Source organism: Rhinopithecus bieti, unplaced genomic scaffold, assembly GCF_001698545.2.
Source record: "Rhinopithecus bieti isolate Rb0 unplaced genomic scaffold, ASM169854v2 scaffold_7724, whole genome shotgun sequence".
NCBI lineage: Eukaryota > Metazoa > Chordata > Mammalia > Primates > Cercopithecidae > Rhinopithecus > Rhinopithecus bieti.
In genome coordinates this window covers 1,343,876-1,357,793 of record NW_016805612.1, presented here as the reverse complement: position 1 = coordinate 1,357,793, position 13,918 = coordinate 1,343,876, and the positions used below count along the sequence as shown (strand labels likewise).

The window sequence follows — 13,918 nt, the reverse complement described above, 5'->3', positions numbered from 1 at the left end:
TATGGCTTTTCAGCCTTCGTCTAAATGTTTTAGTGTTTTTCTTTTTTTAGAGCAGGTAATTTAAGAAATTTTTAATAAAATTATGAGAATAAATTTAGAGATGCTGAAAAAAATCTGAAATTTATTTGAAGATGTTGAATTGTTTCTTCCTAAATTTTCTCTTTCAGTATAAATAGAATGATTCCCTATTGTTATATGATGTTTAACTTGGGCAATAGATCCACGCTTTCCTTCTTCAAGTCCTTCATGATTTCATGCTCTGAACATAAGTCCTTTATTCCTTGCCTTTTATTTTGCCGTTTGTCCCGATTTGTCTCTTTTTTCTTATAAGAGGTGGAGTCTAGCCCTGTCACCCAGGCTGTAGTGCAGTGGCACGATCATAGCTCACTGAAGCCTCAACCTTCTGGGCTCAAGTGATTCTCCGACCTCAGTTTCCCGAATAGCTGAGACTCTAGGCACACACCACCACACCTGGCTGATTTAAATTTTTTTAATTTTTTTTTTTTTTTTTTAAGACAGGGTCTTGCTTTATTGCTCAGGTTGGCCATGAACTCCTGGCCTCATGTATCCTCTTTCCTTGGCCTCTGAAAGTACTGGGACGACAGGCATGAGCCACCACACCTGCTTCTTTGTCCACATTTAATTCTTTGACTACACCCTGTCATAGTTCAACTATTAAGACTTCTTGGCCGGGTGCAGTTGCCTCACACCTGTGATCCCAGGACTTTTGGAGGCTGAGGCGGGAGTATCAGTTGAGGCTCCAAGTTTGAGACCAGCTCGGGCAACAAAGCAAGACTCCATCTCTACAAAAAATAAATAAGAGAATATAATTGAGTCTCACATAGTAAGTGCTCAGTAAAACTTATTAGAAGAGTATGTTATGGAAGATTCATGCTATCTTTCTGTCTTCAGAAAGTTTTTTTTTTTTTTTAACATCGTTAAGTCTGCAGGATAATTTAGAGAACACAGAATATTCATTCAATGTAAGCGTTTTGAAGATTTTTAGTAAATTAATGCAGTTGTGCAACTATCATCACAATTCAGTTTTAGAATGCTTTCATTCTGTCAGAAATTTTCCTAATGTCCAATTGCAGCCAGTCCCTGCTTCTACTCACAGTTTCAGGCAAGCCTGATTTGCTTTCTGTCTATTCTAAGTCATCTTCTAGATATTTCGTACAAATGGAATCACAATAAGCAATCCTTCGTCTTTCATTTACTTAAGAATGTTTTTCAGATTCATTCATGTTAATGTATGTATCAGTAGTTGGCTCTTTTTTATTTGCAAGTAATTTCCACATATGGATATGCCACATTTTGTTATTCATTCAACAACTGATAGACATTTGGACTGTTACCAGTTTGGGGACAGTTATGAAGATTGCTACTGTGAAAATCCAAGTACAGGTCTTCGTGTGAGCTTACATTTTCATTTCCCTTGGGTAGATAACTACAGTAGAATTGCTGGGTCTCGGTAAGTGTATGTTTAACTATTTAAGAAACTGTCGGACTGTTTTCCAAAGTGACTGCACCATTTAAAATTCCCACCTTCAATGTATAAGTGCTTCGGTTTCTCTATATGCTTACTAATATCTGTTATTTTTTTTTTTCAGTCTTTTGGTACAGCCATTCTACTGGATGTGTGGCATTTTACATGGTTTAAACTTTCATTTTTCTGACTAGTGACAATGTTAAGCAAATTGTAATGTACTTATTAGCTATTCCTATATCTTCTTTAGTGAAGTGTTGGTTAAATCTTTTGCCCATTGTACTATTGTGTTGTCTTCCTGTTAGTGAGTCATAGAGTTCTCAATATAGTTTGGATACAAATCTTTTTTTGGATATATGACTTGCAAATATTTTATTCTACTCTATGGCTTCTCTTTTCATTTTTTAAGGGTATCTTTTGAGTAAGTTTAATTTCTCAGTTTATCAAATTTTACTTTTACAGATTGCACTTTTGGTGTTGGCACTATCGCTAAGAAATCTTTGCGTAACCCAAGGTCACAAAGATTTCCTCCCATATTTTCTTCTAGCTGTTTAATAATTCTATATCTGACATTCAGACTATGATGCACATGGAAATATTTTTGTGTATAATGTTAGGTGGAGGGTTTAGTAATTTGGGGGGTTTTTTGCATATGGTGTTTGATTGTTTCAGTACCATTTGTTGAAAACGCTTTGTTTCCCGCCCTCACTGAATTGCTTTGGTAATTTTGTTGAAAACTAATTAACCATATATGATGAATTGGTATATATTTGGACTCTATGTTTTTCCATTGATGTATCCCTACACTGATACCACACTGCGTTGATTATTGGAGTTTTATAGTCTTTAAAACAGGTTCATTTATTCCACCAGCTTTTTTTTCCTTCAAAACTGTTCTGGCTATTTCAGGTCATTTGTATTTCTGCATAAATTTTAGGCACAGCTTGTCATTTTCAGCGGAAATACTTGCTGTTATTTTGATAGAGTTGCATTGACTCTATAAATCAATTTGGAGAGGCTTGCCATTTTAACAATGCTGAATTTTCTAATCCATGAAAATTATATATTTTCCCATTTATTTAGATCTTTAATTTCCCTCATCAAGTTTTAAGACAGTTTCTTTAAATTCTCCCAGTTTTTGGCATACAACTTCTACCTTTCTTTCTCAAAGATATTCGTAAGTAGTTTTTTTGCTATTGTGAATGGAATTGGATTCTTTATTTCATTTTCAGGTTGTTCATTACTAGTATAGAAAATGCAATTGATTTTTATATATTGATCTTGTATCCTACAGTTTTGCTAAACTGACTTATTCTAGTAGGCTCATTAGATTCTTTAGATTTTCTACATACAAGGTCATGTCACCTGCCAAAAAAAAAAAGTTCTTTCTTTTAAACATATATGCCTTTAATTTCTATTCCTTGCTTTTTGGACTAACTAGAACCTCCAGTAATATGTTGAATTGAAGAAGTGAGAGCAGAAGTCTTTGCTTTATTATCAATCCTAATGGAAACGCATTTTTAAAAATCATGAATGGGTGTTGGATTTGTCAAAAGTTTTCTGAATCTGTTAAGATCATTATGTGGTTTTATTTTGTCCTTTATTCTTTTTATATGGTACATTACATTAATTGATACTCACATATCAAATCAACCTTACCTTTCTTGGATTTAAAAAGTGGTCATGATATATAATCGTTTTTTTAATTTTGCAGGGTTCAGTTTGCCAATGTTTTGTTAAGAATTTTGGTTTCTTTGTTTATGAGGGATATTGGTCTATAGTTTAATTCTAATCTCTTCCTCTGGTTTTCTTTAAAATTTTTTGTTCTTGTTTTTTGTTTTGTTTTTTTTTTTTTCTTTTTTTTACTTTTTTTTAAGTTCTGAGATACATGTGCAGGATGTGCAGGTTTGCTACCTAGGTAAATGTGTGCTGTGGTGATTTATTGCACCTATGAACCCATCACTTAAGTATTAAGCTCAGCATGCATTAGCTATTTTCCCTGGTACTCTTCCCCACTTCAACAGGCTCCAGTGTGTGTTCCCCTCCCTGTGTCTATGTGTTCTCATTGTTCAGCTCGCACTTATAAGTGAGAACATGTGGTGTTTAGTTTTCTGTTCCTGCATTAGTTTGCTGAGGATAATGGCTTCTGACAACATCCATGTCCCTGCAAAGGACATGATCTCTTTCATTTTTATGGCTATGTAGTATTCCGTGGCATATATGTACCACATTTTCTTTATCCAGTCTATCATTGATGGGCATTTGGGTTGATTCCATGTCTTTGCTATGGTGAATAGTGCTGCAACGAACATACATGTGCATGTATCTCTATAAAAGGATCATTTATATTCCTTTGCGTATTTACCAAGAAATAGGATTGCTGGGTCAAATGGTATTCTGGTTCTAGGTCTCTGAGGAATCACCATACTGTCTTCCACAATGCTTGAACTAATTTACATCTCCACCAACAGTGTAAAAGCATTCCTATTTCTCCACAGCCTCACCAACATCTGTTGTTTCTTGACTTTTTAATAATCGTCATTCTGACTGGTGTGAGATAGTATGCCATTATGGTTTTGATTTGCATTTCTCTAATAATCTGTGATGTTGAGCTTTTTTTCATATGTTTGTTGGCCGAATGGAATGGTTTTCCATTTGTTTATGTCCTCTCTTATTTCCTTGAACAGTGGTTTGTAGTTCTCCTTGAAGAGGTCCTTCACTTTCCTTGATAGCTGTGTTCCTAGGTATTTTATTCTCTTTGTAGCAATTGTGAATGGGTGTTCATTCATGATTTGGCTCTTTGCTTGTCTATTGTTGGTATATAGGAATACTTGTGATTTTTGCACATTGATTTTGTATCCTGAGACTTTGCTGAAATTGCTTATTGAGTTGAGGTTTTTGCACTGAGACGATGGGGTTTTCTAGATATGTGAGCATGTCATCTGCAAATAGAGACAGTTTGATTTCTTCTCTTCCTATTTAAATATGCTTTGTTTTTTTCTCTTGCCTGATTTTCCTGGCCAGAACTTCCAATACTATGTTGAATAGGAGTGGTGAGAGAGGGCATCTTTGTCTTGTGTCCATTTTCAAGGGGAATGCTTCCAGTTTTTTCCCATTCAGTATGATATTGGCTGTAGGCTTGTCATAAATGGCCCTTATTATTTGAGGTCTGTTCCATCAATACCTAGTTTATTGAGAGTTTTTAACATGAAGGAGTTTTGAATTTTATCAAAGGCCTTTTCTGCATCTATTGAGAAAATCACGTGGTTTTTGTCTTTATTTCTGTTTATGTGATGAATCACATTTATTGTTTTGCATATGTTGAACCAGCCTTGCATCCAGGGATGAAACTGACTTGATCATGGTGGATAAGCTTTTTGATGTGCTGCTGGATTCGGTTTGCCAGTATTTTATTGAGGATTTTTACATCGATGTTCATCAAGGATACTGGCCTGAAATTTTCTTTTTTTATTGTACCTTTGCCAGATTTTGGTATCAGGATGATGCTGGCCTCATAAAATGAGTTAGGAAGGAGTCCCTGCTTTTCAATTGTTTGGAATAGTTTCAGAAGGAATGTACCAGTTCCTCTTTGTACCTCTGTTAGAATTCAGTTGTAAATCCATCTGGTCCTGTGCTTTTTTTGGTTGGTAGGCTATTTATTACTGCCTCAATTTCAGAACTCATTATTGGTTTATTCAGATATTCAACTTCTTCCTGGTTCACTCTTGGGAGGGTGTATGTGTCCAGAAATTTATCCATTTCTTCTAGATTTTCTAGTTCATTTGCATAGAGCTGTTTATAGTATTCTTTGATGGTTGGTTTAATTTTTTGCAGTCAGTGGTGATATCTGCTTTATCATTTTTTATTGTGTCTATTTGATTCTCCTCTCTTTTCTTCTTTATTAGTCTAGCTAGTAGTCTATTTTATTTTTTACAAAAAAACAGCTCCTGGATTTGTTGATTTTTTTTTTAAGGGTTTTTTGTGTCTCTTTCTCCTTCAGTTCTGCTCTGAGCTTGGTTATTTCTTGTCTTCTGCTGGCTTTGGGGTTTGTTTGCTCTTGGTTCTCTAGTTCTTTTAGTTGTGATGTTAAGAGGTTGTTTTGAGATCTTTCTAGCTTTTTCATGTGGGCATTTAGTGCTATAAATTTTCCTGTTAACACTGTGTTAGCTCATAGATTCTGGCATGCTGTCTCTTTGTTCTCATTAGTTTCAAAGAACTTTTAAACTTCTACCTTAATTTCGTTATTTGCCCAGGAGTCATTCAGGAGCAGGTTGTTCAATTTCCATGTAGTTGTGTGGTTTTAAGGGAGTTTCTTAATCCTGGGTTCTCATTTGATTATGCTGTGGTCTAAGAGACTGTTTGTTATGATTTCAGTTCTTTTGCATTTGCTGAGGAATGTTTTACTTCCAATTATGTGATAAATTTTAGAGTAAGTGCCATGTGGTGCCAAGAAGAATGTGTATTCTGTTGTTTTTGTGTGGAGAGTTCTGTAGATATCCTTCAGGTCCACCTGATCCAGAGCTGAGTTTAAATCCTGAATATCTTTCTGAATTTTCTGTCTCATTGATCTAATATTGAAAGTGGGGTTTTAAAGTGTCCCGCTATTACTGGGTGGGAGTCTAAGTCTCTTTGTAGGTCTCTAAGAACTTGTTTTATGAATCTGGGTGCTCCCCTATTGGGTGCATATGTATTTAGGACAGTTAGCTTTTCTTGTTGAATTGAACCCTTTACCATTATGTAATACCCTTCTTTGTCTTTTTTTATCTTTGTTGGTTTAAAGTCTGTTTTGTCAGAAACTAGGATTGCAGTCTTTGCTTTTTGCTGCTTTCCATTTACTTGGTAAATTTTCCTTCATCCCTTTATTTTGAGCCCATGTGTGTCTTTGCACATGAGATGGGTCTCTTGAATACAGCACACTGATGGGTCTTGCATACAGCACACTGATGGGTCTTGACTCTTTACCCAGCTTGCCATTCTGTGTCCTTTAATTGGGGCCTTTAGCCCATTTACATTTATGGCTACTATTGTTATGTTTGAATTTGATCCTGTCATCATGACTCTAACTAGTTATTTTGCAGATTTGNCCCTTCTTTGTCTTTTTTTATCTTTGTTGGTTTAAAGTCTGTTTTGTCAGAAACTAGGATTGCAGTCTTTGCTTTTTGCTGCTTTCCATTTACTTGGTAAATTTTCCTTCATCCCTTTATTTTGAGCCCATGTGTGTCTTTGCACATGAGATGGGTCTCTTGAATACAGCACACTGATGGGTCTTGCATACAGCACACTGATGGGTCTTGACTCTTTACCCAGCTTGCCATTCTGTGTCCTTTAATTGGGGCCTTTAGCCCATTTACATTTATGGCTACTATTGTTATGTTTGAATTTGATCCTGTCATCATGACTCTAACTAGTTATTTTGCAGATTTGTTTATGTGGTTGCTTCATAGTGTCATTGGTCTTTGTACTTCAGTGTGTTTTTGTAGGGGCTGGTAGTGGTTTTTCCTTTCCATATTTAGTGCTTCCTTCAGGAGCTGTTGCAAGGCAGGCCTGGTGGTGACAAATACCCTCACCTGGAGGTGTCACCAGTTGGGGCTGCAGAACAGCAAAGATGGCTACCTGCTCCTTCATCTGGGACCTCTTTTCCATAGTGGCAGTGACCTGATGCCTGGGGCATGCTCCTGTATAAAGTGTCTGGTGACTCCTGTTGTGGGGGTCTCACCTAGTCAGGAGGCACAGGATCAGAGACCTGCTTACTGAAGCACTCTGGCTGCCCCTTAGTGGAGCAGGTTTGCTGCACTGAGGGGGATCCCCATCATCTGAAGTGCCCGGCCTCTTCATAGCCAGCAGGCAGGAAAGACTAAGTCTGCTGAACATTGGAGACTGCAGCTTCCCCTCCCTTCAGGGGCTCTGTCCCAGGGAGATCAGAGTTCTCTCTGTAAACTACTGGCTGGAGTTAGTAAAATTCCCACAGTGAGGCCCCACTCAGTGAGGAGGAATGGATCTGGGTCCCACCTAAAGAAGCAGTCTGGCCACAATCTGCCACAACCACTGTGCCACATTGTGGGGAGTTCCTCCTGGTCCAGACTGCCCAGTCTTCCTAGCACCAGCAGAAGAAAACAGCAGACTGAGGCTGCAGTGATGTCAACCACCCTCACCCCTAGGAACTCAGTCTCCAGCCTGCTGCTGCTGGCTGCAACCTGAGTGTCTGCTAAGCATCTGCACAGCTCTGTGCTTGGGACCCAAGGCCCTGGTAGCATGGGCTTACAGGGGGATCTACTGATCCTTGGGTTGCACAGATTCATGGAAAAAGCATGGTTTCCTGGGTGGGGTAGCACAATCACTCACCACCTCCCTTGGCTGTGGGTGAGAGCTCCCCTTGCCGCATGCAGCTCCCAAGTGAGCCATTGCTCCACCCTGCTTTTCCTCGCTCTCTGTGGGTTGTGCCAACCACCTAGTCAGTCCCAGTTAGAGAACCTGGATACCTCAGCTGAAGGTGCAGGATTCACTTACCCTTTTCATTCTTCTCGGTGGGAGCCACTGATGGCAGCTGCTTCTAGTTGGCCATCTTGGCCCCTCCCCGGCTTTTAAAAATATTTTTAAGTACCTTTTAGGGTACAAGTGGTTTCTGGTTACGTGGATGATCTATATAGGGTGAAGTCTGAGATTTTAGTGTACCCTTCACCCCAGTAGTGAACACTGTACCTGATATGTATTTTTTTAATCCCTCACTCCTGTCCCACCCTCCCCCTTCTGAGTCTTCACAGTTCATTGTTCTATTCTGTCTGCCTTTGTGTACCCATAGCTTAGCTTCTACTTATTTGTAAGTGAGAACATGCAGTATTTGCCTTCCTCTGGTTTTCATAACAGGGTAATGCTGGACTCTTAAATGAGTTTCTTTCTCATCTATCTTTGAAATAGTTTCCATAGAATTGATTTTATCATTCTTTAAATGTTTGGTAGAATTCACCATGAAACCATTTAGTCTTCGGGGGTTTTGTTTTGTGTAGTTTTGTTTGGGTGGCAAGGTATTAAATTACAAGTTTTTGTAATAGATAAAAGAATATTCAGGTTTTTGGTTTCTTCTTGAGTCTATTTTCATAATTTATGTCTTTCAAAGAATTTACCCATTTTATCTAAGTTGTGAGTTTATTGGCATAAGGTTCATAATATTCTCTTAATATCCTTTTACTGTTGGTAGCATCTGTAGTGATGTCCCATCCTTCATGCCTAAAGCTGGACATCTGTATCTTCTTTTCTTTTCTCAGACTAACTAGTACATTACTAATTGTATTGACTTTTTTCAAAGATGCACTTTTACTTTTATTGATTTTCTGTATTTTCTATTTCATTGATTTCTTATTTTACCTTTATTATTTTGTCTTTTGATTTGATTTTTTCTCTTTGTTAGCTTCTTGAAGTGGAAGCTTAGATTTTTATATCTAACACAGAAATTAATATCTATAGATTTTTCTTTAAGCACTGCTTTAGTTGCATACCATATATTTAGATGTGTTATGATTTCATTCATTCAGTTCAAGATATTTTCTCCCCTACCTACCTCATGTTTTCTCCAAAAGTATTGAATATTCGTCCTAGAATAAACCTCCACAGGATAAAAGTATTTCTTTTAATCATGTGTTTTGTTTATGTCTACTAATTTTGATGAGTCTAGTCCTTTGCTGATCATTTTTCTCTTTGTCTTTTGAGATAATTAGTATGTGTATTAGTCCTACTTTATTCACATGTAGAATTTGAAGCTCATAATTTATTGATCTAAAGAATAAAGTAGAATTATTCTTTTCCATATTTTTGCCAGTGAAACACCAAATGGCAAATAAAAATCTTGAGATGAATGTTTAAATTGTGGGGTATGTGTATGTTTGTATTTTTATTCAAGGTGAAATAATTAACTTTTAAAATATTTATGGCTTTCTTAAATTCCAGGCTACAGCCAACAAATAGTTTGTCTGTTCCTTACATGTCCCTGATATATCTTTACAAGTAATCATAGCACTGCTTCTGACAAGGTCAGATGCATAATTGGAATCTTTCTTACTCAATTCCCAAGCTCTTTAATAAACCCATTTTGCCAGTAAATATAGGACAGAAAAAATAAAGGGCCAACATTTTCCTGTTGTTTAAGCTAAATTAACATTTTCATTTTCATCTTCTTTTCAGAATTATTTTCTAATGCTAGTATGAAAACATCCATAAAGTTCCTAAAATTGAATAATATATTACTTAGTCGTTACATACATTACACTCACACCTTAAAAAAAGTTTGTGGAAATGATTATTTTAAAATTTTTAGTATTTTGAAAATTCATGTCATCTCAAAAATAGCTTTTACCCAGAATTAGCATCTTAAATATTTGAATTAATATTCTGTTTTACACCCCTTATAATTTCCTCCTAGCCATTTAAATCATATACTAGTAATTTAGAATTTGTTCCACTTCAGACTTCTTTGATTTTCTCATACTGAAGAGAATTGTTTACTAGGGAAATCAACAGTGTAGATGAGATTTCAGTTGGTTCACCTAAAGAGTCAAATTATTTTCAAGAATGTAAGTAGGATCATTTGCATATATAAAATTAATGTATAGATCAGCCTCATCTAACATTAAAGTGTAATCTCTACTTTAAAAACATTTTATAAGCAATCAGTTCATATTCTTATATACTTTGAAACCATTAAACTGCTTTTACTTTTCAATATTGGCTAGTATAAGTTACTATTCACAGTGGCCTGCCTCCTCCCTTGCTATCAGGCAACTTTTTGTTTACCTTGCCAAATATATCCATGCATTGAAAATCCCTTTCCCTAACATTTACTATGACTTCTTTAAAGGTTTCTTTTTTGTCACTATGACCCTTAAGGCCAAAGTAAGCAGGTGTTGCATAACACTGGGTTCCACCATAATGTATCAAGAAGGATAGAGGGAAAATCAGTAAGGTACTTTCCTGTGGGAATACCCCATAATCCAGTGCCAAACTTATTCTAATTCATAGGTGAGGACAATAACCTTTGTTTTTACAGTATTTCCCATGCAGTTTCTACGATTTATTTTTAAAAATTTTCTAGGAGAGATGGACTATTCTCTGTTATGATCTGCTGTGATCCATTACTTTAATTTTTAGTTGTAGACCTTTTGATCAGAATTATTGAATAGGCAAGTATAAAACTAGCTAGCCGAAAAGCTATTCTACATGTTTTACTCTACAAAATGGTCTTTTATCTATAGCTTACATGTAAAATCATACGATATTTGTGATTTTCAAATGTAATTTTGATAATTACCTTTAAAGAAGAAAATATGTTTATATCACAATAAAATTTAAGTTTTATTCACATATACTGTTTTATTCTTCTGCGTGAATATTGTCTCTTTTTCTATTTATCATGGAGAACAGTTCCAGTCCTTGGAACTTATTAACTGAAGTTCAACCCAGCAAATAGCTAGGTGAGACCAATAATAAATTAGGAAGAAAATATTTTAAAAAATAGATTTGTCATGCTTCTTTCACACTGGGTGCTAAGTAGTGTGTGAAGAAAATATGGAAAGCTGTTGTTTTTATGAAACTATATTAGGAATATAATAATTTTACTATCCTCATTGGTATATCCCTTGTTCCCTCTTATGCCCCCAAATATCTCGTGGATCTTAATTTGATAAACTGTTTTCATTCTTTCATGTAGAAGTGGGTTTTTTTGTTTGTTTTTTGAGACGAAGTCTTGTTCTGTCACCCAGGCTGGAGTGCAATGGCACGATTTCGGCTCACTGCAACCTCCACCTCCTGGGTTCAAGCGATTCTCCTGCCTCAGCCTCCCAAATAGCTGGGATTGCAGGCACCTGCCACCACACCCAGCTAATTTTTGTATTTTAGTAGAGACAGGGTTTCACCATGTTGGCCAGGCTGGTCTCGAACTCCTGACCTCAGGTGATCCACCCACCATGGCTTCCCAGAGTTCTGGGATTACAGGCGTGATCCACTGCATCCGGCCTGTTTAAATGATAGGAAAGTTGATATTCCATGATTTGACGTTTGGAGCCATTTTCTCTGTTGTTTATGGACTCGGAGTAATACTGGATTTCTAAATAAGTTAATGTAATTCTGTTATTGTTATACTATTAAAATAGAACAATGTCTGTGCCATATTTATGGAGGCATTAAATGGCCTCAAAGAAATGACTTCCAAGATGCCAACATTTGGGCCTATCAAAAATAAAGGCAGCTTGCTACCTAATCACTCCATGACAAAAAGATTTTAGTGCTTTGCTCTTAAATATGAAAGGATAGCAAGAATTGTTCTTTATTGGTAGAAAGTCTCAACCATGAATGAGAGAAACCAAACGACAAATCGCAGTGAACAGAAGAAAAATTACAAAAACCTTTAATTGACATCCTCAGATAAATAAGAAAAGATACTGCATCCCTAAACAGGATGCTGTGAAAAGGAAAATTAGAGAAAGAACTCTGAGAAATGTAAATAGTAATATTGAATTAATTTTTTTTGCAATAAAATAGTTGGAACATATACTGAAGTAAATTTTCCAGAAAATAGAAGGGCAGAGATGAAAGAGAGAAAAAGCTAAGAGATCAACCCAGTGGTTTCAACATTCAAAAGAGAGGATTCCCTGAGAGAAAAATTATTAAAGAAATAATATCAGAAAACTTCCTCAACCTAAAGCCCATGAGTCTCCAGACTATACCTTGTACAAAGATTTAAAGACCCAATCCAAGGCATATTATCACATTAAGCATAAAGTTAATAAAACTTCTAAAAGAGAATGATGCGGGCACATTTAAAGAAGTGTGCATCCAAGTTAATCTGGACATCCCATTAGCAATGTTTTCAGCTTAAAAAAAGAGGAACAATGCAAAATTTTTATGGATAATACTTTTTGACTTGGAGTGCTACACACAACCAAATGTTGGTCAGTTGTATAGGCCTAAGACCACGCATGCAAAGACAACAACAAAATTTCCCTGGTATCTTTCTGATAAAGCTTCTGAAAGAAAGCACATCGCTGCAGAATGAGGGAGTTAATCAAGAATTAAGAAGACATAGGATCCGGGGAAAAAAGATTATTGAAAAAAGGATACCAAGAAGCAACATTCAAGGATGATAGCCAGTTCACTATAAAAGCAACACACACCTGAAAAGAATGGCATTTCCATACAATATATAGAAGGTTTAGAAGACAGTATTGGATTTTGATAGGCCTCATGGAGTCTGGAAAACATCAGCATAGGTATTTAAAACATTAAGCTAATGTTTTAAAAAAGAGAAGCAATTATTAACTCTAGGAAAAATTACACATTGTGGAAAAACAAAACTGAATAGTATACTAGTTGACTCTATAGTGAAAGTTATCTTTGCAGTTATACCAATGGAAGTACTGTATTACTGATTTAACTGGGGTTGTTCATTGATCTATTTGGGAGATTAGGGATACAGTAGTTCAAGAGTTAAAGCCTCATTTACCATAATAGAGAAGTTAGTAACTTATTGCCTAAAAATTAGTAAATCTAGAAATGGCAGAATTGGCATCTGTTTTAAATATAGAGGAAAGAACAAAGAACCATTTAAAAGAATTTAAGATAGGTTTCCTTGGGAATGGCAGGCAGCCACTGTTTTTCATTTTAAACTTTTGGTATTTAGGACTCTTTAAAACTATTTGCACGTGTGCTTTTATAAAAGTAAATTTTAATTACCATAAAATTGTATTTAAAATATCAGGGAAATAGAATAATTATGGCTTATACTCAAGTTGTTACATTTTTGTCTTGTTATTTTCTAGAGTTCCTGGAATAACTATTGCTACAGATATTATCTGTGGTTTCCCTGGAGAAACAGATCAGGATTTTCAAGAAACAGTGAAACTTGTTGAAGAGTACAAATTCCCAAGCCTCTTTATTAATCAGTTTTACCCAAGACCAGGAACTCCTGCTGCAAAAATGGAACAAGTTCCAGCACAAGTGGTAAGATCTTTTTCTTGTAAGGTATTGTTTTTTGCCGGTAGCTGTAAAAATGCAGCTGTGTTGCTTACCTTCACCCAACTTGCTCATGTTATAACCCTTGAATTACAAAATATGAAGAGATTTCCAAGTTGGGGTCAGGGGCCAGGGGGCCATGGATGAGGTAAATGACCTTAGGCAACTAAAATATAATCACTTTTTTCTTCTTTCGAACAGTAAAATTCAGATGACTTGGGGAGATGGGAATTTTTTTTTCTAGTATCATAAATTTCTTTTTATTATTATTATTATTATTATACTTTAAGTTCTAGGGTACATGTGCATAACGTGCAGGTTTGTTACATATGTATACTTGTGCCATGTTGGTGTGCTACACCCATCAACTCATCAGCACCCATCAACTCGTCATTTACATCAGGTAAAACTCAGAATGCAATCCCTCCCCCTCCC

General features: G+C 36.0%; 1 protein-coding gene across 1 annotated transcript in view; it reads left to right on the top strand.

Moving 5' to 3' along the window:
• Positions 1-13,918, top strand: part of CDKAL1 (CDKAL1 threonylcarbamoyladenosine tRNA methylthiotransferase) — a 603,344-nt gene that overhangs the window by 417,147 nt on the left and 172,279 nt on the right. Inside the window, exon 9 of the mRNA XM_017873093.1 lies at positions 13,291-13,471. Within this exon, the coding sequence (XP_017728582.1) occupies positions 13,291-13,471 (181 nt within the window). The remainder of the gene's footprint in view (positions 1-13,290; positions 13,472-13,918) is intronic.